The 27,846-nt window shown below is 41.5% G+C and overlaps 2 protein-coding genes across 6 annotated transcripts in view; one reads left to right on the plus strand and one right to left on the minus strand.

The window, feature by feature from the left end:
- PTER (phosphotriesterase related) overlaps nucleotides 1-15,598 on the plus strand; it is a 62,913-nt gene extending 47,315 nt beyond the window's left edge. For all 5 annotated transcript variants that reach the window (XM_037060765.1, XM_037060769.1, XM_037060766.1 and 2 more), the window contains 2 exons: nucleotides 7,849-7,989; nucleotides 14,278-15,598. In XM_037060765.1, the coding sequence (XP_036916660.1) occupies nucleotides 7,849-7,989; nucleotides 14,278-14,488 (352 nt within the window). In that variant the 3' untranslated portion in view covers nucleotides 14,489-15,598. The remainder of the gene's footprint in view (nucleotides 1-7,848; nucleotides 7,990-14,277) is intronic.
- A 325-nt stretch (nucleotides 15,599-15,923) lies between these two features.
- Nucleotides 15,924-24,879, minus strand: C1QL3 (complement C1q like 3). The gene is made up of 2 exons (XM_037060770.1): nucleotides 23,598-24,879; nucleotides 15,924-17,927 (listed from the first exon to the last, which is right to left on the minus strand). Exons 1-2 carry the CDS (start codon nucleotides 24,183-24,185, stop codon nucleotides 17,748-17,750), a joined length of 768 nt encoding a protein of 255 aa, XP_036916665.1. The 5' UTR covers nucleotides 24,186-24,879; the 3' UTR covers nucleotides 15,924-17,747.
- Between the last annotated feature and the right edge of the window lie 2,967 nt (nucleotides 24,880-27,846).

Raw genomic sequence — 27,846 nt, forward strand, 5'->3', positions numbered from 1 at the left:
CAGCCTCTTTGTGCAGTGTGGCAATTGGGCCGTTCGTGTGGTAAAGAGGTCTTCCTGGGGTGTTCAAACCACAGAATGCATTTTAATACAGTGTTTTAATTACACTTCACAACTCAGAGCCGACTTTTAGTCTAATCCAAACAAAGGTTTTTCTCTCTCTTCCAGCCATCTGTTCCTTTAACGTAAGCCTGCACTGACGTTGTAATATTTAGTGTGACATCATTCCTTCCTATGATGTCATTAAACATCTCTATATGGTACGGACCCGAGCTATCAGAGAACTGAATAATGGGGAGGGGCAGGGGGCAAGTATGCTTGTTCAAATGGAGATAAAGGAAAATAAATGCATGGCAATCTAAATTATTTTTCTGTAGTTTTTCATTCCCAGTTATTCTATAATATTGAAAAGACTGCTCTATAGAAATAATGCCTTCACACAGAAAGATAAATAAATCTCTAAAGTACCTACAGAAATGGGGATAAATTAGTGTAGAATATGAATGTGCCACTTTAACTAAGCGTTTTGAGTGTGTGTGAAACCAAAGTTTCTGGTAAACATTTCATTGAAGTGGCAAATTATACTTTTAACCATAGTCAATATTTAGGTCATCATTAAACATGTATATGATTCTATATAGTAGTACTTATTTTGACATTAAAATATGTTAATTAAAATTTATCAATTAAGAATTTTTCAGATTTTATACTGAAGATGGAACTGCCATTTGCAGTATAAGAATATACATGAGGCTGTTTTAGAATTATATTAAAATTTAATTTCTTAGATTATAATAGGCTATATATTCATTTCTTTTAGACATTGCATTATAAATATTTTAAAATTTATTTTAGATTATTACATGAATAGTATTAGGTGAGTTTAGTAATGCTTTTGAGTAGAAAGCATTGAGTTGAAAAACTCTTAAAATAACAAAGAATCCCTTATAACACTATGTGTACGAATATCCATCGGTTTTAAATGGAGGATCTCAGCCCCAGTGGGTGGCTCATTGGCTAGAGTGGTGTCTGGTACACCAACGTGTTCCAGGTTCCACCCCAGTTGCAGCACGGACAGGATTGCTTCTCTCTCACATCCATGTTTCTCTCTCTCTAAAAAACAGTGAACACACCCTTGGGCGAGGATTGAAAAAACATTGAAGAATTCAGTGGGGACAGGTGGCAAATGATTTTTGTATTAACAAGTCACTATAATTCAATGTTGTGTTTAATAAATCAGTTGTATATAAGCATTCATTTATTATTGTATTTGTATGCCAATTAAAAAATTATTTGGTCAAGTTCATAACTTTTAGCATTACATGTATTCTGTGCTTCTACCTGTGTCAGGCCCTGAGCCAGTCTAGTCTCAATAGAGCTGCCTTCCTGGGACTCGCCCTCTGGGCTCAGGAATTCACAGATCGGTAAGGCTGATGAATGACAAAGCGACAACACAGTCACAGCGCAGTAGGGAGTGTACACAAGACTAGGAGCTGGAATACCTGAGTTCTTGATCACTTAAAAGACTCAAGCTTCACTTTCTTTCTTTATACAATAAGGTTAATATGTGACATAATTATCTCACCAGTTCATTATGGGTTTCAGAATATGGTCCTCCCATATTCCTGGGGCCATTTAAGAATGCCAGTATCTCGTCTACTACCCAAGACACTACCCTTCTTTGCCTTGATTCTCCTCCATCTCTGTCACAATGGGGACAGTGCCTCATCACTTACTCTTCATCTTGCCTGCCCTATTCTGTTTAATGACAGCATTATTCACCCAGATGTCAGCTTAGATTCCTCCCTGCCCTGTACCTCCATGTGATAAGACCTGTCTATCTCACTAAGACCTGAAAATATAGCCCCTCCTGTCCATCCTCTGTTGTTAATTTAATTCAGACCCTTGTTTGTCACCTGAATGGGAATCACTTCCAAAGGGAACCACATCCTTAGCCTTGTGGCCTAGCCTGCCACCATTCTGCCACATTCAAACACAAATCTGATTACTATCCTCTGCCCTGACTTAAAGCTCTTTAATGGTTCCCCTTCACCCTCAGCATAATATCCAAATATCTTGGTCATCTGGTCCCCACTCATCTCTCCAGCTCATATCCCATTATGTCTAATGGAGGTATGGAATTTGGGCTACAGCCACACTCACCATGACCTTGAGTGTGCTGCACTGACTGTTCTTACATGCTTCTCACACAAAGCTAGTTAGTCTCTTGGTTGTGAATACATCATTCTCCTTATCCACTCAGCAAAATGTCTGTCTTCAAAATGAAGCTCATCAGAGGTTTCCTTCTCTACAAAGCTTCTTTCCCTGAACAAACCAAGCAGTGTTTGCTATGTCCTCCCACTTCCTAGAATGCCTTTTGTTCTTAAATTCAGTATGGTTTGTAAAGCAATTATTTGTTTCTATGTCTCTTCCCTACAGACACTGAACTTTTTTAAAAGTTTTTTAAAAGATTTTATGTATTTATCTGTAGAGGGGAAGGGAAGGAGAGAGGGAGAGAACTGCCAATGTATGGTTGCCTCTCGTGCGTCCCCTGCTGGGAACTGGCCTGCAACCCAGGCATGTACCCTGACTGGGAATCGAACCACGATCCTTTGGTTCACAGGCTCATGCTCAATCCACAGAGCTACACCAGCCAGGGTGACACTGAACTTCTTAAAGAGATGGGACTGTGTGTTGTCAATGTTTTACTAGCTCGTATCTCATAGTAAGTAGATGACCAACAATTTCTTATTGGGTGGAGGAATGGATGGATGCTTCTTCTCTCATGTACTCTAGCTCCAATAATTACATCCTTATCTTCAGGAACATCAAGCTTCCCCCACCCCCAACAGTTTTCTTCTGTATCATCCACCCCTCACCCAACACCTGAATCCCATCCACTTTCATTTGAATAATCTTCTTCAAGATGCAACTCAAGTGAGTCACTCCTTTAGTTATTCTCTCATAACACTTTGTATTTATTTGCACTATACAAAACTTTCAACACACTTAATTGTAATTATTAGTTTAAATATCTCTTTCTTTAGACTTCCAGTTCCTTAAGACAGCAGCTTAAATTTCTCATTCATACTTCTATTCCCAGTACAGAGGCTAGCACAGGGTAGGTGATGGTGCAAGCCAGCAGATGTTTGGTGGATTAATTCAGGAAGGTGCGTGTGAATGTATGAGAGACCACAAAGCCCAAGACAAATGTTAGGCATTAGTGTCACTTTGATCACACCCATGCATCACATCCTTTCTTCTGCTCCTTAGTTCTTTCAACCTCCATGGCCTGCAAACCCTGGCCTAAAGTATCACTTCACACAGACTTTCTTGCTCCCACTCAGAGAACCTGTTGACATTAAACTAAACCCCTCAGCACCTGGATACAATCTAGAATATAGATCTTAAGAATAAGAGAATCAACTGTCCTGCATTTTAGTACCAATTATAAGCCACTAATAAATGATGACCAGATTCTGCAAACAAAGATAGCCAAATCACTTTAGTTACCATTTTCTTAGTTAACAGCAATGTAATTGTTGTAAATTTATGCCGGGTTCCTTATATAGATATAATGTATTTATTAGTTGAAGAGCAAACGTGTAACACATGCAGCAGAAGAAATAATATAATATGAATGACAAGAATAAACATTTGATACAAAAATCTCATTTGCTACCTGGGAAATCCCATGATGTGGAATGCAATCACCGCAGGCACCTTGAAGAAGGGAGAAATGCAGTAGTTCTGCCTCTCACAAACCACCTCACTGACTGGTTAGGGCCAGAGGTGGCAAGTACTTACCTTAGAGACTGGGGAGGATTGGAATAAGAAACAACATAATTATTCACAGGTAGAGAATACGGATGAGCAGGACTGGCTGAGGTTGACACCTACACTTACAGGAGAAGAGATTTGAGAACATTGATGCCTGAGAGGGGCAGGACCTCTGTTTAATCCTTATCTAAAAGACGTCCAGCAGAATGCATTTTCCAATTATATCATTCAGACACCTGGGGTCGATCCTTTCTCCAAGTTAAAAAAAAAGACACTTGTATAAATGCAACTTCAATAGCACCTCCACAGTCCCTGAAAGTCATCCAGCTGAGTGTCCATTTAAGTTACCTTGTTAGAAATTCCTGGGATACTCTGAGTCATCTTTGTGATGGGGTGGATTTCTCCACAGGTGAGTGCTGGTGAGACGGAAGGGAACTGCTGTGGATGGGCAATGCGCTCATCACAGAAGGGGCAATGTGGTCTAAGAACATGGCTTTGGAAGACAAACACAATCTGGATTTATTCACTCTCCTGAGTTACTTAACTTTTCTGAGACTTAGTTTCCTGATCAATAAAATGGGACCATCGTACCTTCCTCACATGGTGTTTGTACAGATTAAATGAGACACAGCTGCTTTGAATACCTGATGATGATAAAGTGTGTATTCATCTTGTTTTACCCACGTCTCCCTTTCTACCCCTCATTATCATATAATTCCAAATTCTGTTTTTTTCTCAGAACTTTTCCTATGAAAAATATGCATGATCACTGACACAATCTGCCCCCCACCCCAACACTGTGGGTTTTGAACCTCATGAAGGAGAATTTAAATAAATTAATTTCTTAATTTCTACACCTTATGTTCAGTTATCTAGAGGGTGTCTTACCATTAAATGTCAGTAAAAATAATTTATATATTTACATATATGAGCTTGTATAACCAGATTTTTAATGACAGCAAATTTGTCTGCCTCCCTTTTTAATGTCCAAAACATCAGCATAATTGCTTCTTTTCTGAAGAAATCTTCCCTCCACGGGGCTGTAAAATTTAAGTAGTGTACTATGGGACCATTTCCTTCAAAGTCCCTCTCTTTTCTATATGCTGCTCCACAGGATAATAATTCCCAGGGGTTATTCTTGCAGCTCACATGTTTATATGAATCTAATTGAACATGTTAGTCTTCCTCTAGAAATGTATCTCTACCTATGGTGATATTCTTCAGACAACACTGATAATATAAGTAGCATTTACATATAATTGACATCTGGAGATCTGGATATTTCCATTGCCCATTCTTCTCTTCCATGAGGCTATTGTAAGACCACATCTAAAGAGATCACACAGGGCCTCACAACCACTGAAAGGCCCTGGCTCTCTCTCCAAGGGAAATGGCAAGCCACCGGTGGCTTCTGAGGGGAGGAGAGACCTGATCTGGCTTAGGTGTGGATGTAGACTTTGGTTGCTGTATTTGAAGAGACTGTAATAGAACAAAGGTAGAACTGAAGAGAGCAGTTGAGAATCTATTGCAAAGATCCTGCAAGAGATGATGGGATTGGACTAGGAGGGTAGCGGGGAGCGGGGGGACCTGTCTGGATTCCCGTCATATTTTGAAAGTTGAGCCATAAGTCTACCCTCATGGGCTAGATGTGGACAAAGCAGTCAAGGATAATCACAAGATTTTTGGCCTGAACAACTGGATGGATGGAGTTGCCATCAACTGAAACAGGGAAGGGTGTTAGAGCAGCTAGTTTAGAGTGGTAGATCAGGGGTTTAGTTCAAGACATGTGAATTTATACTTTAGCATATCACCTTGAATATTTAATATCTCAAGTCCCAGTCTCCTCATCTTTAAAACTGGGACCTGATAGGATTGTAGGGAATATTGAATGAAATAATACATATAAAGCACTTTGCACAATGCTAGACACAGTAAGTTCTAACTCTTAGCTATGATGATGATGATAACTTTATTTCAGTTTTCAACTGGATCTAAGACTAAATATTTTTCTATGGCTTGTTATTTACTATGGACTTTTCATTGAATATATTTCTCAATATACCACTTAAATTTTAGAAAACTTACTCTCAAGGCATTAGGCCAATAGAAGGAAAAAGATTTCAAGAGTAGAATCAGAGTCCGATCCAACCTGTTATTGGTACTTCCATTCTCCTTCTTGACTCCAGATGACCTCTCCCCTGACCCCTCCCCACCCCAGTAACTTGTCCATGTTGGTAATTAATGAACTGAATGAATTGACTAAAAAGGAAAAACACTAAACTTACCTCTTCCCTTTATGTTATTTTAACTGTGTATACTTTGTTTTTAGGCATGGTTCTTTGAGGAGGAAAACAAAATATGTTTACTCCACCAAAACACATATTCTTTCAGCCCAGTAATTTTGAAACCAAAAGATGGTCTCCATGGTAAGAAGTAGGAAAGGGAGCGGTATTCATAGAAAATAGCACAGAACTCATGCACATTTTAAAGTGTGAAAGGAGGGTATTTTAGCCTCCTGCCTAAAACAACACCGTGGACTCTAAGTCACGCTAAACAGGTGAATAAGATAAAGAGGAGACAGCTCCAATGTGATTGCTTAGAGTGAAAGTCAATAGTGAATTCCCGGAAAGCAGCTCAGCATCTCCTCGCAGCAGAAACCTCCTGCTCTCGTGACACACTGAGGCTTAATTGGTCCTCCTATACTTTAGAAGGAAGAAAGGCTTTGAAAATACTTCTGACCTCTTAGAAGGAGATTTATAGATACGTAATAGTGCTTTAATCCTTGCATACTGGAGTTGCCAAAGTAATAGTATATATTAGAGTAGATCAAAGCCTAATGATACAATGATGGTCTGACATTCCAACTCTTCTCCAAGCCCGTCTTGGATTCCAAGCAATCATCCTTTTTGTAGGTCCATAATTACCTTTACACAATGTCTAATGCGTATTTTCCCTGTAATTTCTTCCCGTATTCATTGTCTTTTGGTCAAAAGTATTTTCTCCCTTTCTCTCTCTCTGTCTTCTTTCTCTCTCTCTCGCTCTCTTTCTTTTCCCTGTGTTTGAATTTCTACCACAGTATTTTTGGGTCTAACTTAATGCATCCCTTTTTACTTGTTATAATGTGGATTTCTTGAGATCATCTATTCTTGCTCCAGACTCCACTCCTCTGCACTGTTTACATTTTTCTCCTTTCCACTCATTTGCATAGTCTTGCAACATAAAGCAGTAATATTCTTACTAAGATATGTATTGAATGAGAAGATATTCACAAAAATCTGCATAAAATTATAAGTCGTATTTAAAAAATAAGCACACCAAAACATAAGTGTATATAGCATTGCCTCCTTTTTTAAAAGTTGCAGTGATATTCACATAATTATCTTTAATCTGTACCTGAGGATATGTTTTTATTGATTTTAGAGAGAGAGAAGTGTGGAGGAGAGAGAGAGAAACATCATTGTGAGAGGGAAACATCAATCAGTTGCCTCCTTCATGTGCCCTGACCAGGGATCAAACCCACAACTTCTCGGTGTACAGAACAATGCTCCAACCAACTGAGACACCCAGCCAGGGCCACATACGCTTTGAAATTAATTTTAGAACCATGTCATGATCTTCATAAGAAACTGATCCTATCATTTTTACCTTAGCTTCAAGTTTGACCACGGTTTGATTTACTCACCTAGCTCATGGCGCCTGAGGCCAAGTCTCCTCTGATGGTTTCCACAGCCCTCAGCTCTCCCACTGAGGACTTTCAAACATACATGGACCTTATTCTGAAGGCAATTCTGTAGGAGAATTACAAAATTGTTTTTTGAGTATTGGCAACGGAATTAAAATGTCCATAGTTTCAAAGCACTTTAAAAGGGAAAAGTCCCGTTTAGATGGGTAAATTCTCTTATTTCTGGTAACAAAGTGAACTTACTGTTTTACAGTCACATCATAAGTGCCAATTCAAAAGCTCTGTTACTTTACTTAAACTATGTTCCAGTACATAATATGCTTGAAACTTTTACTCTATGTAGAAAATAGGCTCTTGATAATAAAATGCATCTGTCTTATTTTCTCTAGGACTATACTTGATAAGAAGGAACTTCTGGAGTTTGCTCAACTTGGCTGTTACTTGGAATATGACCTCTTTGGTACTGAAGTCCTTAATTACCAATTCAACCCGGATATTGACATGCCTGATGATAATAAAAGAATTAGAAGGTAAATACGATCAAATCTCTTAGAGTGTTCCCTTTTACCAGCCCTTCTGATTTTCATACCTGGGTAGGTATTAGCAAAGATTCAGAAAACCGGAAGCAGGAGGGACCAGAGAATTGCAAAGAGAAATATATCAGTGCTGTTTCAGGGAGAAAATCTCTATGTATTATTGCAAGAAGAGAATGAGTCATCCTAAGTAGGCAGAAGCCTAGCAGAGCCTTAGAAGTTCGGCGCAGATGGGCAGCTGACAAGAAACATAAATAACACTCTGCCCATCATAACAATAAGAGAACAAACCATATTTTCCTCTTTTTATCTCTCGTGAAGTGAGATGTTTCTTTCCCAAGTTGAACACACTCAAGTAATAATTTCATACAATATATTTTTGAAATGCTTTATGAAAAGTATTCACTAAAACGTTGACTGCAACTTAATGGTGCAAGTATAATGTCTAAAGACCAAACATCACATAAACTCTACCTTTTCAAAAGCGTCTAATATGTGGTGATAGCAAATAACTGCGAGTCATTCCGTGCCACCAAGTGGAAAGTTCTGGAGTCAGGGATGAGTGGTTACCTGGTCTATCTTGGTTACACGGTGATATGGGTGCCGAATGCAGCAAGTAGGGAGCCTGGGAGAAGAAACAGATTGGGGATCGAAAAGGATGGCTTTGCTTGGGAATGTCTAAGTATTGCTGTCCAGGGGGGTCCTTGGATAAGTGTGAAGTTCAGGCTAGAAGTGTGAACTGAGACATAAATAGAGACACTACTGGTTTTTATGTGATAGTTGGAGGCAAGTAAGACACTCAGAGAAGAGAATGAGGACAGAGCCTCAGGCAACACGCTCGTTGAAGGGACAGACTCAGGAACTGTCACTTAGAACAAGTTGAGAAGCTTTCAATGTGATAAGAATAACAGGAAAACACGTTATTTTGGAAGCTGGTGGAGAAGAGTGCTGAAAGCAGAAGGGCTTGCACATGAGTAATGGGCAGCAGATATCAATTAAAGACTGAAAAGTATCCATTGGATTTTAATAAGAAGGTTCTCATTTCACGATTAGTAAGTACAGTCTTGGTAGAAAGGCTTGAGGAATGAGAAGGAGGTGAGGAAGAGAGAGGATATGGAGGTTATTCTTTCAAGAAGTTCAGTAGTAAATGGGATTATTTCTGGACTTCCACCAAGATGGAGGCATAGGTGGAAACACTGTGCCTTCTCCCACAACCAAGTTTGAATACAACAGAGGTTTGGAGAACAAAGACACAGCCAAAAAAAAAAAAACCAGAAAATTGAATTATACGGAAGTCCTACAACAACTAACCGTTCAACGGGGACGGTAAGAGGGGCTGGTAAGAGGGGCGGAGCCAGCAGCGGAGCAGGGTTGGGCACGAAAGATCCTCAGACCAAGGCGCGCAAGTGGACCGGACCCAGTCGGGGTGCGGGGCAGACTGACCGCGGTCGCACATTCGCGCACAGAGAGACGGACCATGCAGGCCCCAGGGGGCGAGGGCTGACGGCGGTGGCACATTCGCGTGCAGTGGGACGAAATGCGTGGGCCCGGTGACAGTGGCAGCTGCTGCACCTGTGGGGGCCGCAGCAGGAGACGGCAGACAGGACGCCATTGCTCCTCTTTGACCCCTCCCCCACATACAGCGTCACAACCCAGCGACTGAGTGGTCCTGCTCTGGTGAACACCTAGGGCTCCGATCCTGCTACATAACAGGCATGAACAACCCAAAAGATGGCTCAAGAAGAACTCAAAGTCCCAGAGCTGGTAACTCTAAGCAACCGAGAAATTGCCAGCCTCTCAGAAGCACAATTCAAGACACTGTTTATCAGGATGCTAACAGAACTGGTTGATTATAGTCACAAATTAGAGGAACATATGAAGGCTAAACTAATTGAAATGAAGGGAGATGTCCAGGAAACCTGGAATAGCGATGGAAAGAAAACTGGGACTCAAATAATGGAGTGGACCAGAAGGAAGAACAAAACATCCAACCAGAAAGGAATGAAGAAATGAGAATTCAAAAAAAAGAGGAAAGGCTTAGGAACCTCCAGGACATCTTTAAACGTTCCAACATCCGGATTATAGGGGTACCAGAAGGGGGGAAGAAACAGCCACGAGTGGAAAACTTATTTGAACAAATAATAAAGGAGAACTTCCCCAGTCTGGCAAAGGAAATAGACTTCCAGGAAATCCAGGAAGCTCAGAGAGTCCCAAAGAACTTGGACACAGTTCTTTGGTGTGTTCCAAGAAGGAACACACCAAGGCATATCATAATTACATTAGCCAAGACCAAAATGAAGGAGAGAATCCTAGAAGCAGCAAGAGATAAGGGGACAGTCACCTACAAAGGAGTACCCATCAGACTGTCAGTGGATTTCTCAAAAGAGACCTTACAGGCAAGAAGGGGCTGGAAAGAAGTATTCCAAGTCATGAAATCCAAAGACCTACAGCCAAGATTGCTTTATCCAGCAAAACTTTCATTTAGAATGGAAGGACAGATAAAGTGCTTCTCAGATAAGGTCAAGTTCAAGGAGTTCATCATCACCAAGCCCTTATTATATGAAATGCTAAAGGGACTTATATAAGAAAAAGAAGATGAAAAATATGAACAGTGAAAGGACAGCAAACTCACAGTTATTAACAACCACACCTAAAACAAAAGCAAACCAAGAGGACAGCTAGATCAGGTGTGGAACCATAGAAATGAAGAACACATGGAGGGTTAGCAACAGGGGAGTGGGAGGAGGAGAAGGGGGGAGAAGGTACAGAAAATAGCATAGACAGTAGGTAGAAAATAGATAAGGGGGAGGGCAAGAATAGTTGGGGAAATATAGAATCCAAAGAACTTGAGACGCGGTTATAAACTAAGGGGGGAGAATGGTGGGGGAGGGAGTGTGTGGGTGGAGGGGAATGAAGGGGGGGAATAGAACAACTGTAATGGTATAATCAATAAAATATATTTTAAAAAAAGTTCAGTAGTAAATGGAAGCAGGGCTGTAGGGCTAAAGCTAGAAGACAAGGCAGAATTGAGGGAAGGTTTATTTCATTTTACGCCTTTAATTTACTGGCCAAGGAGCGTCATTCAGGACTTGAGAACGGATGTCTCTAGGGCCCTACTAGCTTGTGCCATAGTCAGAGGTGACTATTGTCTGGAATTTAAAGTGTAGTGGTATGGTAGGTCTTTACTATCTTTCATGATCTCAAAACCATGATTCCTGATGAATATTGTCAACCCATATTTTACAATTAATCTTGGAAATAGGAAGTTAGCTCCTGGGACCTGCCTCCCTCGTGGCAGTAAGGTGTATCTTTTGCACCCCTGTGCCTTCCATGAGTTTCCTAGACCTTCAGGACTAAAAGACAGGAGATCTGCAGAGGGAATCTCTGAAGGAGACAGGGGAAGGATGATGGCCAACTCTCCCAGTACGGCTTCTTAGCTCCCAAATTTTATCTATTCAATCAAGAACAAGAACTTAGTTTGGTCAGCTTTCTTTGTGCTAATGTAAACATTCTAGATGTATGAACACACACACAAAGTTATGTGTGTGTGTTTATGCATCTCTATGTATATGTGTATGTATGTATACTTAATCTTCCTTAAATTAAAACCACCCACCAGATTACTGACTCGAGCACAGCCCACAGTCATTACTGAATGAAATTTGGATTGTGTGAGCCCCAGTACCCTTGCCCCCACCTTCTGGGCTCTGGATTTTCATCATTCATTTGCAGGCCTTTTCTGAGCCTTAGTAGTCAAAAGCTGTGAAATGCAAGACAGAGAAGCACGCTTCTGCCTACCTCTGGCTTTCAGCACCAGAAATTCTGTGCCTAACACCTGTTTCCAATCTTGTGCTCCATTTCTCAAATCTTATTATATCTCTGCCTTTTCACACTTTGTAGTCTCTCTCTAATATTTGTTTGCAAAACACTAACTCATTTGTATTTCCATAATTACTGTGATTTTTTGTCTTCTCATCTCTAGTGGTTCATTCCTTCTGGCAGCATCTCTACAACTACCATTCTTCCGTACCATGCACAGCGTGAGAGATGATCTCATCCCATGCAGTGGCCGGGCAGTTTTCTTGGTGGGATGTGATTATGTTTCTAGTGTCATAACATTATCTTTCTCATGAGATAAACAGGCTCCAGAATCTTGACTTAATGAGTTCTAAGGGTTCCCATTTTCAGACGTGTATCTTATCCATTATGTTCTTACCTTACTACTTCACAATTCAGTAAGTCTGCATTTCAAGTTATCACATAAGGCCTCTTATAGGAGTTTGTTTATCTGTACAATATGCCTCTGTAATAATGAGATACCACTTTTTTCTTAAAGAAAAGGAACAAAAATGTGGGGAAATGCTCAGAAAATATAAGGGAGGAAGTGTACCCTAAGAAAATGTCTTGTGATGTGATACTTACTCCCTTTTAGTTGTAGATCAAAGGTTGTCACACCACGTTTCAGTATTGTGTATTATTTCTGTCAAATCTTTCTCTTTTTTCATAAATAATCAATACTCTCTTAGATAATTCCTTTAAAGAGAGTTTTTACCAAAAGTAACTGGAGAACTTTTGAACATTACACAGATTTTAAAGAGGCAAAGAACTGTGGTGGCACGAGGGGTGTTCCGTGTACTCGTGGGACATTCGTGATGGGGACGGGTGACATGGACACAGGGCTTGAAACAAAATGTCCAAGTGGGCTCCCTGCCACCTGCAAACACAAGATCTAATCTTCAATTGTAATTTATTGATTTATTTTATTTTTATTTTTATTGATTTTTAGAGAGAGTAAGAAAGAGTGAGAGAGGGATTTGTTGTTTCATTTATTCATGTAGTCATTGTTTGATTCTTACATGTGCCCTGACTGGGGATTGAACCTGCAACCTTGGCATATTGGGGCAGTACTTTAACCAACTGAGCTACTTGGCCATGGATAATTTATTTTAAAATGTATGTTCTCAGAGGGCAGGGCTTTGAACTTGAGTTTTCCATGTAGTGCCCCACATTTTGCTTACCATAGTAGTAATTATTTAATATGACTCATGCATTAAAACAGTAATTTTCGACCTCTTTCACCTCATGGCACACATAAAATAATGACTAAAATTCTGCAGCACACCAAATAATGTATTGTATTTTTTGCTGATCTGACAAAAAAATAGATATAATTTTCATTCATTCACACCAGGTGGCTACTGTTGTGTTGGCCATTGTCATTTTTTCACTTGACAATCTAAGGCAGGGGTCCCCGACCCCTGGGCCACAGACCTGTATCGGTCAGTGAGCAACAGATGAGCGAGTGAAGCTTTATCCTGCTCCCCATCACTCACATTATCTGCTGAGCTCCATCCCCATAAAACCGGCTGGGGACCACTGATCTGGGGAAAAAGAGGTCAGTGACTGAGTGAATAATCAGGTTTTTAAAATTCTTGCTTTGGTGTGCCGTGGCACAACAGTTGAAAATCGCTGCGCTAGAATGCCAAGAAATGTTATTGAAACAAAAAGAAAACCTATATCCATCTGGGAATCTAGAGACTGATGAGACCATATAGTAAATGCCAGAAAAGAGTCACTATCTCCAAGTGGCATCTCCTGTCATCTGAGACCTATGAAAGTCACTGCAGACACTGCCCAGAGTCCAAACACACACAGATGGTGGCTGTCAGGAGGTGACTCACACTGCAGATGACAGCATTTAACAAAGCAAAGAGGATTAGATATTTAGACAATAGCCAGGAAGCCCTTCTTTAGCTTACTGACTACAAATTTAAAGGAACAGCTGATTATCTATAGAAATCTTGAGGAATGGGAAGAAAAATAGAGTAAATCTTTATTGGTCAACTTCACCCAGTGCTCCAAGACTAAGTCAAAACTCCCATGGACTTCGAAAGGACAAATGCTCATAAGACAGACATACCATTGGCTGACCTTCTCAAAATGACTCTCTAGCTATATCATACGCCCTTTACTGCCAAACCAACCAAACTGCCATCTCTTGTCAGGAGCTATCTCTAATGCATTATTGCCAGGCATTGTCATAAATACCACAGGCTAGAAATTTCAGTGTTCATAGAAGAAGGACCCTGCTCCTACTAAAATGCAGCAGTATGTTTATCATCACCACACAGTATTTATTAAGGGTCTTCCAGTATACATGCCATGGTGGAAGGTGGGATCTCTACCACAAACGTAATAGATTTTAAATAAAAAGTTTAAATCACCCTGAAAATGTGCTTTAAATGTGAGACAGATGCCATATAATGAGCTACCGTTTTTTCACAGGGTGCGTCTTCTGGTGGATGAAGGCTATGGAGATCGAATTCTGATGGCACATGACATACACACAAAGCATCGGCTGATGAAATATGGAGGTCACGGCTACTCTCACATACTCACCAACATTGTTCCTAAAATGTTGCTTAGAGGTATAGCTGAGAATGCACTTGATAAGATACTGATAGACAACCCTCAGCGATGGCTAACTTTCAAATAGGATGCTTATAAATTCACACCTTGACAATAAAGCTTACAGAGAACATTCAGTGATTTCAAACGTGCTGCGAGATATTAATTAATCAGAGATACATAAGAGTAGTGATGGATCTTTTCCCTTTTTGGAGAATTAGAAGCATTCTGCCTTCTCCGAGACTGGCTCTCACATCTGCACCTCCAGCGAGCCACTGTGCCTCCTGGAGCCCTACTGCTTGGCTTTAGCAAAATAACACAGAACTACCAACTTCCAAACAATGGCTGATAGCTTGAGTCCCTTCAGTGAAGTTAAGTTTTGTTTCCTTAATTTATCAGCCACCCTACTTGAGAATTTAAAATGTTTTTAGTTCAATCAGCCCCTTCTGGAGCAGTCCAATGTTTCCCATAATATGGATGAGCCAACTAATTATCCTGCTGTTCTTTAATTAATGCTTAATGAATGCTATGGCACTTTAAAATAGCTTCTTCGGCAAGGGAAGTTGAATTTTGAGATTTTTTTCAATAGATACTGTAAGACAATTACCAATTTACAATGGTAAAAATAGTGTGGAAGGTTAATTATGTGATGTCCACCTATCTATATATACACATAATAAATCAATTGGTGTTGCATGTGGCTTTCTGAAATAGTTTTGGTATATATTTTGTTACATTTTGAAAAATTTCTATAAGGGGGCATGAACTCGTAACATACTACTGAATTATAAAAATTCAACCATAAAAGTCAGAATATATTACATAATATAGTTTAATGGATCATTACATTTATAATAACAAAGGCCACAATTTAAGTAATTAATAATGTAAAATGCAAAAAAATGTTTGCCATATATATATATATATATGTATTCCCTTTATTTCCTTTACCTTTTCTTAGTGTTCCTTGGGCTTAAATAGAGAAAATAATGTTTATTTATCTGAAGAAAAGGTCAGGTCTACTAGAAATGACAGTCTGATTCTACAGCCTACTCTCTAAAAGGTTCCCAGCCCTGATGAATTAAGTAAATAAAGCCTTTTTTAAAACTCTTAGCTAAAACTCTTAGTTGATGTGCAGTGTTTATAAATTAATCTTTTGGTTGAATCCTCAGTATGCTATTTGTTACCTAAAAAAAAAAAATTAGAAGAAAAAGAATTCTCCAAACCCTGTTGCCAATTCCTCTTTAACAGTATATATGGTTAAATTGAAATAAAATCCATTGCAACTCTTTTCTAAGGTATCTTATATATTAGGAAGGCCAGATAGAATTAGTCATTGTTCTTGAAGAATGGGCTAAGTGCTTTAAATCATGTAACCATGAGAGTTATTCAGACTAAGGCATTTAAACTGAGCACACAGCACCTGCAGATGGGAACACTATGCATAACTCTTTGGGAAAGGTGAGGTTTGCTAAATAAAAGGTATTTCTGTGGATCAAAGATGATCAAGTTTTCTGTGTTAGAACATAAAGTACCCAAGAGGAAAGAGCCAGAAGAACAAATTAATTCCTTTAAATGAAAAAAATGCAAATGTCCTTTACCAGAAAAACAAGTAGGTTTTTAAATCTGTTTTTGAGTCGACTTGTTAAAGAGTCTTCAAAGGCAGCTGAGAGGGGAACAGATTTTTCATTGTAACAGTGGAAGTTGTCTGATAGTCAGGATCTATCAACATGCATTGTTGATCTTTTTCTTAGTTTAAAGGAGATGGCTTTTGGCAGTGTGTTTTAAATAGAGAGAAAGGATTTGCACCACTTTCAAAATCTACTTTACTGTCAGCTTCAATCCACCTGAGAAAAAAAAGAAAAATTGGTAATTCGAATGTGTATAATTCATAAGCACTACAAAGGAGAGCCACTCTGTTTCAGCAATCCTAATGGTAACAGTCTGCCACAGAACGCAGTGAAAAGTATTGATTGGCAGGGGATAACAGAGCAGCCATAGGCTTAGTTTACAGACATGTGATGCATAGGGCCTCATACGATTCAATTTTCTGGATAACTCTTAAAAGAGAAGTCATTTAAATTATTTTGCTATTCCATATATTTTTGTCATCCAAAATATATTTCCATCCAAAATAAGTCAGATAATTTGTATGTTTGTGTGTGTATGCATACACACATATATTTTTTAATTAAAAATTTGAGGCTATACCAGCCACTGTGCCTATGATCTGAAGCCATATATATATATATCTATTCATCTATATATGTGTGTACACATATATGTGTACACACATATATGTATACACACGTGGCAAGTATTTCTATAAAATATATACACTCTGTTGTCATACTGGTTATATGTGAAATTGCTCATTTTGAAATAACCTCAGGCCATGACTTACAGTAACTCTTTGAAGGCCTTCCTTAGCGTCCCCTCGGTGATGCATGCGGTAGCTCAAATTAAAGTTTCGTGTATTGGGTTATGAATAATCTTTTGTTCCAAAGAAGGCAAAAAACCTCAGTCTGATTTAACACCAAAGAATACATTTCTCTGACTTTCCTAGTAAATCTAAACACAATTCTATTGACAAAATGGACACTTAGGGGATTTCTAATACCATACATATTACACATTTTCACACTTACAGGGTCAACCTATGATACAATTTCAATCTCTATTTTTAAAGACTATCACCAGAAAAGAGAAAAGAAAATTCATAGGAAAAAAGAAAATGGGAAAATGACCATAGGCTTGGGAATTTGCTCAAATCCAGAAAATTCCAGGTTAAGGCTTGAAGTTGAATCATTCCCAGGTCTATCTCTAAAGTCCACAAGAGTACAAGGCAAACAATTTCTTTGGGGACAAGCAGCATTGTTTCAACCAGACCTTCTCCTGCAGGGTAAAATCATTCCTCCCCACACTAAGAATGGGCTCCGAGAATCATAATAAGCAGGTACACTCACAAGGACCAAAGCTGACATGGATAAGAGCAGCAGGATCACAGTACACCAAAGTATCATATATACTGAAGAAATAATTCGTGTCTTAGATTTCTCTATAAAAATTTGTTATCTATATAGGACTTCATTCACATGGACACTAACAATAAGGAGTATTTGCTTTGGCGGTAGTGGATCACACATCTGCTTATCTTGCTTTTAATATGTTTTTTTTACATAGTGTTTCTGAGAATACAGATGTGAGTCAGGTAGCATTTGAATCCCCCACTTAAATACATCTGAGGGGCCCCACAACTGGCATTCCCCTGGGATCCTTGATTCACTGATGTAAGCCGTACGAATCCAGTGTCCAAACTCAGAACAGTAAGCTCAGTTTCTACACGATCAGTCAGCGTAAATGATAAATCCAGAAAATGTGCTGTATTTGTTGTTGTTTCCTCCGTGGGCTTTCCCACCATCTAATTTGATGTAGACTTCATCTCCTGGCTCCAAATGAAGAACCACACTGTTACTGGCATAGTCGTAATTCTGATCAGCATCCTGGGCGATCGCACTAGCACGCACCTATGAGAAACAGGCAAGAGTTAGGGTTCGTCACAGAGGATCTTTGAGTTCGCTTTGAGGTCATGTACAAGCGATATGCTGCCACAGCACCGAACTGACACAGAAATGTCCACCTTGGCCTTTGGAGCTTTATGAGGGTATTTTAGGCATCGTTTCAGCCATGTTACCAGAAAAGAGGAATGAAAAGGAGAAAACTCTTTTTGTGAGTCATACCAGCAGTCTTTCCTTACTACACTTGGTAAAAAGTACAAGCCAATTTATTCTCTTGCTAAATCACTACTCTTTCTAAAGCTTGGAACCTCTGTGTCCAATCACTTCTTGAAGTGGGAATAATACAGTAACATCTTGCATTTTAATTTATCCAAATAACAATATTGTAAACAGCTGTTGAGGAGCACAGAAATTCAGTCCAAACTTCAGCTGGTCCTCACAATTATTCAAACATTGAGGTCCCCAGTAGGTGATAGCTCAGAGAAATACCACTGCTCTACCTCTACTATATAGGAAGAAAAAAGGAAGAAAGCCATTTGATTTGGGGCCTTTCAAAATTTAATTCAAGTAAAGCTCCCTTTCCTGGAAGTTTAACTCACTTAAACACCTGTGACTATATCACCCAACTTTTCAGGTTTTTTTTCTATTTGCACCTTTTTTTCACTTAATTGTGATGTCTGCAAATAAATAAATTTCAACATTTAAAATTATAGGAGGAACTACATTTCCATGATTTGAAGTCAAATTGCTAGGATTTTTGAATGATCTCATTAAATGTGTGGTTTGCTCTGAAGAAGGAGCTTGCTTATAAATCTACTCTGTGATCTCATTAGTGAGCTGACAGACGTTTGCAAACAGTCCAATTGCCTATCCTGTCAAGTAACATGGACATTCTGTCACATCCTAAACTCCAATTGGGCTTCATGTCCACTTAGCTGGATTTTGATACTGCCTTGGAAAAAAAATTTCAATAGACAGGCTCGTATTTTATTTATTTCAGTGAAACATCTACTTTGTGGCTTGTCTCTATTCCAATATAATGATATTTCCCTGAAAAACACAGCAAGTGATTTAGTGGTTTTGTAAACCCGCACTATGTGATAACGCATGACTCTGGGTACAATATACAAGATTTTATCACTTGGTAAAATGAGGGAAATGAGACATAAGTCAAGAATTTCCATGCATGTCTTTCAAAATGTAAATGATAGGTTTTCAAATTAAATTTTTATGTGATATGTTCTCACATTAATGCTGAAATGTTAAAAAAAGAAGGCTCTTTGACACTGCTGAACTTGTAAAGTGATTTAAGTAGTATTTTAAAATTTTCTTTCGGAATATCATATAGCAAAAGGAGAAGAGGGCTTACAGGATTTCGAATTCTTTAACACCTTGCTGACTGCCACTGGTGCCGCACAGCAACACGCCGCGCGGTTGTGCTCTGAAGCCCTGGCTGAAATGTACAGCCCAATTCAGTGAGTGGTCTGTTTTGACCAGTAAGTGATAATACAACGGAATGTCATGATATTTCCTAGGAATGAATCCTAAGTTTGTAGGAGTTGAGTGCTTTGATTTATTGATTTCATCGAGTCATTAATTCCCAGGGAAAACAATCTCCTGGGGAGGATAGGACTGTTTGATCTCTCTCACGTGTGGATTTTAATGTGGGAGGAAAAGTAAAATACAAAATAGTAATTAGCCATATCAGTAATATATTCATAAATATCAATCCACAGCATACTTCTCAGCTGCTGATAACCTGACACATTTTGCCTACTGCTTAGGCATTCCCCGAGTGTTCTGTGGGCACCGTGCCTTAACACTTTTCTGTATCAAAGGCATTTGCGAACCAGGACTCAGTAAAATCACTTGATTCAGAGGCACTAATCCTAAAAATACTGTAATGTGTTTTTTATTTATAGGGTAGAATCACAAACCCATGTAATCATCACCAGTTTTAATCAGTAGGGATAACCACAAAAAAGGGTGATCTCCCAGACTGAAGTTACCCTACGGTTTCACTTCCTTTGTGAAAAAAAGCCAGTGTGATTGTTTGTTAATGACAGTGATCCTCTAAAATGCTCACCTGTACTGTACCGTGAGACTTTCCCAATTCAATAACTGCCATGTTCAAGGGTGCTCCGCATGATCTCAGCATTCCTGCTCACCTGATCATACTCTAAAGGTATAATGGCACTCAAAACTTCAAGCTCTCGTCTCTAGCTCAGTGACTTCCAACAATTCCTCCTTTAAGCCATCAAACTAGTGAGGAAGGTAAATGCATCCACCCTGGAGGCTATTTTCTGCTTCCGAAATGTACACTGATTTCAGCATTTTCCCTGGGAATGTGATGCGTCCTTTCTTTGGCTCTCCATGCCCATTTCCATCTAAATGTGCTCTAACATCTTTTCATGTTATACGTTAAGTATTTAGCTTCAGCTTGATCTCTAGTGCAGGTTTCATGGCCCCTAAAAAGATAATTAATTTGACATTATATTAATCTTGATAACAAATGAACATCAACCCACAAACTATTCACTGTTCCAAATATACCTCTTGTTCACTGGTGTCATAACTAATAAATTGTTAAAGCAAAAATTGGTCTTCAATTATCTTATAGTTCTAATCTTGAGCCTGCTTAAATTTTTATCATAGTGCCTTATAGTTGTATCATAATGATTGCATTCAGAAAGCAGTATTTTTATTCCGGTTTTCTGCTAATGGTATAGAAACATATTAAAAATATTTTCTGTTTCTGTGTAAGGCTATTTGCGTCTAATTTTTACCTTTAATATGCACTATCATGGGCTCAGCAGATGGTAAGGTCGATGGTTTTACTGGGAATGTGAGAAGTGGGCATGTCTGTGAGAATATAATAGGTTGGTAGCTTTAGTATTATCATATTAGTGAGGGTTCATCATTAGAGACAATATTTATGGTAACATTTGCTAATTTAATTAATTGCTACTGATGTTCTCATAATTTCATTTTCATTGTACTTCTGTGGAATCATAAACAAAAGGTTAAGTGGTGCATCAGGTTAATTTACTGGCCTTTGATGTTTCCATCTGTGATCCTGCATTAACACAAAGCATAAATAAAATGTTTCTCTTCTGGTAAAGGTCCAGAGGCATTTCCCTATTGTAGAGTGAACTGCATTTTTAGTGCAATTTTTGTATTTCTCTAACCCACTTAATCCACAGAATGTGACACTGACATGGGTCTCTGAGCTGCTATTTTATGAAAACAAATTAGGTCAGTTCAGAGAGGGAAACTGCCATTCTGCGAAGTAATCAGACAAGAGCATAACTGAAAAGCAAGGTAAACTATTTATTCCACATTAATAAAGATATATAAGATTTTTCATCTATAACTATGTGCAGACCAGACTGCAAAATAGTTTTATTCTAGAGATAAAGGCCCTTAAAAGTAATATCGTCATAACCATTTTCCAAAATAGCCCATGCTGAACCCAAAAATGTATTATTTGCTACTATATTTATTTTTCTGAATTACTTGTTGCACACTTTTAGAGTAGCAGACTAATGATGCCAATAAAAAGCCTTATACACTTAAGGTGTTTTGCTTTGTTTATACACTTATACCCTTAAGCTGTTTTGCTTTGTTCTTTTTTCCTCACCCTTAAGAATTTACAACTAGGGTGATACAAAGAAGCGGTCCACACCCCAAACAATGAAATAATTTAAAAACAAAATGCACATAGAATACCTATGTGGAACGGTTTCCTTGGAATCAGGGTAACATCCTGGGCTCAGCAGTCTAGATATCAACATTTAAAGTAATTTAAATATCTTGTTCCCTGGTTTTTCATGTAATTGCCATGTCCACATTTTTTAAGAGGTGAGCACTTTTATACATTGGCTATTTAAACTTGAGTTTTATTCCATTTTAATGAATACTTCTAAAAACAATCTCTTCAGTACGATGGTAATGTCCAGACTCAACCTGTGGGTCAGAAGACAGCCAATTGGTAAACAGTGGTGCCTGGACAACCCTCCAGGCAGCTGCCCCAAGGCCTTGTGGAAGGGTGACACCTGGCTCCTTATTGGCACGGTGAGTCATGCCCTTTCACAGCCATTTACCTATTGCTCTGCAAACAATTTTTATTTATCTATTATTTTTGTGCAAAACGATAATAAACAACCCTCTCAGTGCCTCCTGGTGGACATTATTTCTCCTTTTGTTCTACAGAGTCCTGATGAATCCTGATGGTCCCTTAAGCAACTTACTTCTAAATTCCTTTAGAGGTGAGGGGTGGTAGGAAAGGGGAGGGATAGGATTTTTTTTGTCCTTTCTATATCATACATTTAGGATATTTCTCTTTTGTTTTTGGAATAATTCTGACACTGAATTAGGTTTTTTAAAGAAATCCAGCTTCAACGCTGCTTAATAGAAACCTGGGTTACAGCTTAAAAGGTCTGAATTCGGGGGCGGGGTGGGGGGAGTCAGCAAGTCTCAAAGACTTTGTGGGACCAAAGTTGGTCATGGCCGGAGCTCAGACCATTCACTGCGCCACCTCATAAACCAAGTTCCAACCCAAGAACTCCGGACGGCAGGCTGCAAGTCCTTGCCTCCAGCGGCCACTGATTAGGCATGTGCAGAGGGTCTAATTACACTTTCAGGCAGTTACAATTATTATTTTCCTCTTGTGACTAAGAGATAAGCCACACTTTGTTTTTGCAATGACTGCGAATTTCTCCAGCAAACTGGAAAGTTGGCCCAGTATAAAATTGCAGCCATGTGGCCCTTGTGGCAGCGCCAATCAGTTCAGGAGACCGAGTCTTCCTAGCCCAGGGCTAATCTGAGGGTACTTCACAATCAAGGCCAAAGTAGCTTCCTATGTGAACTAGAAAGCTGGGGTTGGAAGGACCATCACACAGGTGCTCTGGGGCTTTCTGACAGTGGGCGCCCCAGGCTGAATGAACTAGGCTCCCGCCCTCCTTTCCACCTGCCTGTGCGTCCTAGCACCAACTCGAGGAAGTGGAGTTTGAATTCTGTGTTTGGGAGTCTTTTTTACAGTATAAACTCATGAATCTCAACCTTCCCTTCCGTTATCGGCACTCATTACCTCTCCCCCTTCTTCTCCTCGGCTAATAACTAAACCGGAGTTTGTGTCTAGAACTAGACTATGCGACTTTCCCGGTCTGGGACGCGCTGGAACTTGCTCCTTCAGGACACTTTTTCTCCCTTGGGCCCTCGCCTTTCTCCCCCAGGTTTGGGCTTGTCGCCCTGGCCCGCTCATTCTGGACTCCCCCAACCCTCCCATTCCCGCCAAAGCCTGCGAGCAATTACCCTACGGTGCTGAGAATCTCACAGCCGGAGTCAATTACTGCTGCTCCCGGACTCCCCAGCACCCAACCCGTCCTGGGAACCGAGCTCTCGGCTTTCCGCCCATCGAGGGTCACAGTCAAACGCGTAAGCACCGAGCACAGGTCCTGGGGGCTCGGAACCGCCCTCTCGGGGCCGCGAAACACCTCTTTGGATTTCGACCCCTGAAACCCCGGAGTGGAATAGCGAACTCCCTCGCACTGCTCCATCGAGCCCCGGCTGAAGCGACCTTTCTCTCCGCGGACTCCCACCCCATTTCCGGGGTCTCCTCCCTCTCGCCCGCGCTCGCAGCGCTCCTTCCCCGCCCTCCCGCTGCCTGTCCGCACTCACCTGGTTGTTTTTGCAGAGATCAGCCCACATGCTGGTGCCGTCCCCACCGCGCATCAGGACGTGGTAGGTGAAGAAGTAGATGCCCGGGATAGAGCAGGTGAACTTGCCGGTGGTGGGATCGTAGTGGTTACCGAGGTTGGTGACTACGTCGTCGAACTTGAGCACCTCGTAGCCTTCGTGCTGCCGTTTCAGGCCTGCGTAGAAGGCGATCTTGGGCACCGTGCTGTAGGTGGCCGCGCTGATGGCCCCAGCCGCGTTCAGACCGGGCGCCCCGGGCGGACCCGGCAGGCCTTGGCGGCCGGGCTCGCCCTTCTCGCCCGGCGGGCCCACGGGACCCGGTGGCCCAGGTTCACCGGGGGGCCCACGCGGGCCTGCCTTCCCGGGCCTGCCGGCCTCGCCTTTGGGGCCCTGGATGAAGGTGGGCAGGGACTGCATGAGGCCGCGGTCGGGCGTGGCGGCCGTGCTGGGTGCCTTGGTGCCCCCGTAGGGGTCGCAGACCATGCGGCAGGTGCCTAGCATCTCGTAGTGCGCCGACGTGCCGGCCGAGCTCACCAGCACCGGGATGAGGATGACCAGCAGCAGCACCATCACCACCCCCAGCGCCCCGGCGGCGATCAGGCGCCTCCTGCTGCCCACCAGCCGGCTCAGCGCGGGGCGATCCTCCTGTCTGCTTTTGGACAAAATTTTGAAGGTTGGGCGGGGACCTCTTCAGAGCCGAAAACAAGCCCCTGCGATCCCCAACTCCCCGGAGCGGGCGGGCGCCGGCCGCTCCTAGGCTGCTCCCGCTCCCCCCGCTGAGGCTGCGGCTGGGGAGGGAGCTCGGACGCCTAGTGACTTGAGCTGAGGTCCCGAGATGGGGGTGGGGGCAGGGGGAGGGGTGCGCAGTGCGCCCTCTCGCCTCCTCCGAGCCCCTTCGCACCTGTGGCTGCCGACGCTCCGGGAGGACACCCGCCACTAGGAGGGCACCAGCTGCTGCCTCTCTCTCTCTCGCCGGGGCCCGCTCACACTTTTATGCCACTGCCTGCGATCGACTTTTCCGTTTTTGCAGACTGCGCCAGTTCGCACCAACTTTCCCTCTGAAGTTGCCTTTTTCTGCCTCCTTCTTCTCTTCTTTCGCTGGCTCTGTTCACCCTTCCCCTGCCTTTTTTCCTTCCTCCTTTGCAACAACCACAACTCTAATGGGCACCCCCAAAGACCCGCGCTGGGCGCGAGAGCCGGGGCCAGCCGCTCCTCGGCGTGCAGAGGGGCGGGCACGGTCGCTCGGTGAGGCTTCGGACTCGAGCAGAGGAGCAAAAGAGAAGCTAGAGAGCAGCAGCGGTGAGCGCCTCACCGCCGGGAGCCGAGCGAGAGAGAGACTGAACGTAGAATTCAGCCTGGGTACCACCTGCCAGCAGAAGAGGAGGCTGAAAACGCGCGCCGGAGCAATTTATAGGCACCCAAGGCACAGAGGAAGGGGAGCCGCTTTGGCATCTCCTTGCAGCATCTGCTCTGCTCATCCCACTCAGGGAGAGTTTGGCATTACTCTGACAATGTGGGATTTTTTTTTTCGCTCCCCCCACCCCTTCTGCACATGGATGAACAGTGAGATCCTGAATATTCCCTTGCTAACCCAGATGATGGCAGGGCTCTCGCTGGACATGGTGGGGGGCGGGGGCTAGAGACAGATGTGCAACAGCCTTCAGAACTCAAGGGTCACACCTAAGCCCCCTGTGTCACCACTGCCAGCAGCCCCAGTTGGGGGGTGGAAGAGAAGGTTGAAAGGAGTGTGGCTTGGCTGACAATATTTGTCTATAGGCTCACCCACAATCAGTGCTTCAGGTGTGTTTTGTTTTTTTTTCAAAATGCCACTTTTAACATAACGAGGGCCCTTTAGAATTTTCCAGATGGTAGATGTGTGGGTTTTTTTTAACCTTACGGTTTTCCTCACCACCCTTCTAAAATGAAATAAGTTGTTACCCAGGGAACAGTAAGATGTGTCGAAAAGCCAAAGGACATTTCTCAATGATTTTAAATGAACATGCCCATCACATAAAGGGGGCAGGGTTGGCTCTTACAAATGTTGCAATTGGTGAGTGTCTACACATATACTCCACTTATGGGTTTACAATTATAGCAGCCTTTCAGGAGACACAGCCATTGGACCTGACATTGAATTTACTTAAGGGTGGTAAATGTGTAAGATATTATCATTTGTCAAAATGACTTCAAAAGTCTTAAGATAGAGCAAGCAGCATTTACCAAGTACTGGGCAAGATCTTTTCCTAAGCTATGGAGAGGGTCCTATAAGCTCCTAGCACATTTCCTGCCTATACCCTGGGGGATGGGGAAAATAGAAAAATATGAGAAAGAAGAGCCCCATTTACTTTGGGAGAGCAGGAGAAGGAACAGCCCAGATTTACAATATTAATGGAAAGCCCTCAGAGTAGATATTAGGCAAGTTATCCCACCAACACATACATAAGACACACAAGAATGGCTTGAAATAAACAAGCAGAATTGATTCGTAAATCATAATTTTGCATTCAGGAGGAATGGGTGTCAATCAAACATGGGTGACATTTGCTTGTCAATACAGGGATGATGGCTGGAAAGACAGAGACTTATTATATCAGGGCAGGAATGTGAAATGAGAAGCAAGAACAAATAAGACTACAGCAGGCAAACAAAACGGTAACATCTGGATGACAGCTTGCCTGTGGGCCCCCGCACGAGGACATCTCCTTCTCTGCTCCTCTGTCTACCCGACCCCACCTTATTAGTTTCATCTTTTCTTTCCCTCTTTCAGAACTAAATAAGGTCAAATGAGCAGGCAGAAGGAAACAGAGATTCATCGATCTTTATAAGAGAAATATCAGCGGCTCCTTCAGGTCTTTCCTGGGAGAATCAACACTGTGCGTTGGGCAGTGGGGCTCAGCCTGGCCCAGGCCTCCGCAGTGTCTCTCAGCTGGGCTGCTGAGATGCTCCTGCTACTGGGGAACACGCTTCCTACTTCTCAAACCTTTCACTCTTATTATTTATAAATGTGTGTCTATGCCTTGGGCATAATTATACATATATTTCAGAATATTCATATGGGCTACCTTATTTTCATATGTTTAAGCAGCAGACACATGGTTGAGTTCTGTCCTGGACATAATGCCTATTTTCCTAATGTATCTTCTGGGTTGCTATGCAGAAGTCACCTTTCTTTTGAAGGGCAAAATGGTAAAAGCTGTGGTGTCGGCAATACAGAGTAGTGAGTTAATGAAATAAACTCTTCTCTGATAACAGCAAATCATCAAACTTCATAAGGCCTCTTTATTGCTAAAGAGAGTTCAGTGGGGGATAAAAATTTGGAGTTTTCTAAATGTAGAATGATATAAACAAATCCTCATCGAAAATCTCAAGGTATATGGAGTTCCTCTTTGAAGAATGCTCATCTCATAAAGAAACCCAACAAAGGTAACATAAAACAGTAGAGTTGGAATGGACTCTAGAAAGCCAGTCTCCACTTGTTCACTTTGAAAATGGTGAGATGAGATACCGAACTTGGAGCAGAATGGGGCCCTCCGATGTGAGTGCACCGTGCCTCATTTCACTGCACTTCACAGAGACCGCATTTTAGGCAAACTGAAGGTTTTAGGCAACCACTAGTGAAAAGATGATGACTCACTGAAGGTTTAGATAATGGTTAGCATGCTTTAGCAATAAAGCAGTTTTAATTAAGGTATGTACATTGTTTTTGAGACCTAATGCTAAGGCAGCCTTAATAGACTACAGCATAGTATAACCATAACTTTTATATGCACTGGGAAACCAAGAAATTGTTGTGACTCACTTTATTACCCTACTCACTTTATTGAGGGGCAAAAACCCAAACCCACAGTATTTCCAAGGTGCGTCTTCCTCCACATTGAAACCTCAACACATGCCAGTCCAGCCCCAGACCTGCAGGGGACTGGCCCATCTTTCCATTTTCTCTAATGCCAAAGCAAAGCTTGATTTTGCAATCGAGGGTTCTAACATCTCAAAGTTCTGCTGAGATTTGGAAAGGTGCCCAGTAGCCATCACTCATAGCGAAGACATCACCTCCCAGGTCACAAGGCTGAGCCCAGTCTTTCAATTGCACACACCCGGGCAGCACACAGACATTTGGTTTTGTTTGATGAGGTTTAAATTACTAGTATCTTTCCTTTACTCTAGAAATGTCCTACCATGTATGTACTTTGGGAGGAAAATTCTCCCTCCCCCTAAGATTTTCAGGGATGAC

This window comes from Sturnira hondurensis, unplaced genomic scaffold (assembly GCF_014824575.4).
Source record: "Sturnira hondurensis isolate 20B ecotype Veracruz unplaced genomic scaffold, ASM1482457v3 Scaffold0012488, whole genome shotgun sequence".
Classification (NCBI taxonomy): domain Eukaryota; kingdom Metazoa; phylum Chordata; class Mammalia; order Chiroptera; family Phyllostomidae; genus Sturnira; species Sturnira hondurensis.

What these genes read in the sequence shown, in the direction of transcription:
- C1QL3 (XM_037060770.1), bottom strand. Translation starts at nt 24,185, where the DNA reads ATGGTGCTGCTGCTGGTCATCCTCATCCCGGTGCTGGTGAGCTCGGCC. An exon ending in ATCTCTGCAAAAACAACCAG is followed by an intron (nt 17,928 to 23,597) that starts GTGAGTGCGGAC and finishes TGTTTCTCATAG; the next exon opens with GTGCGTGCTAGTGCGATCGC.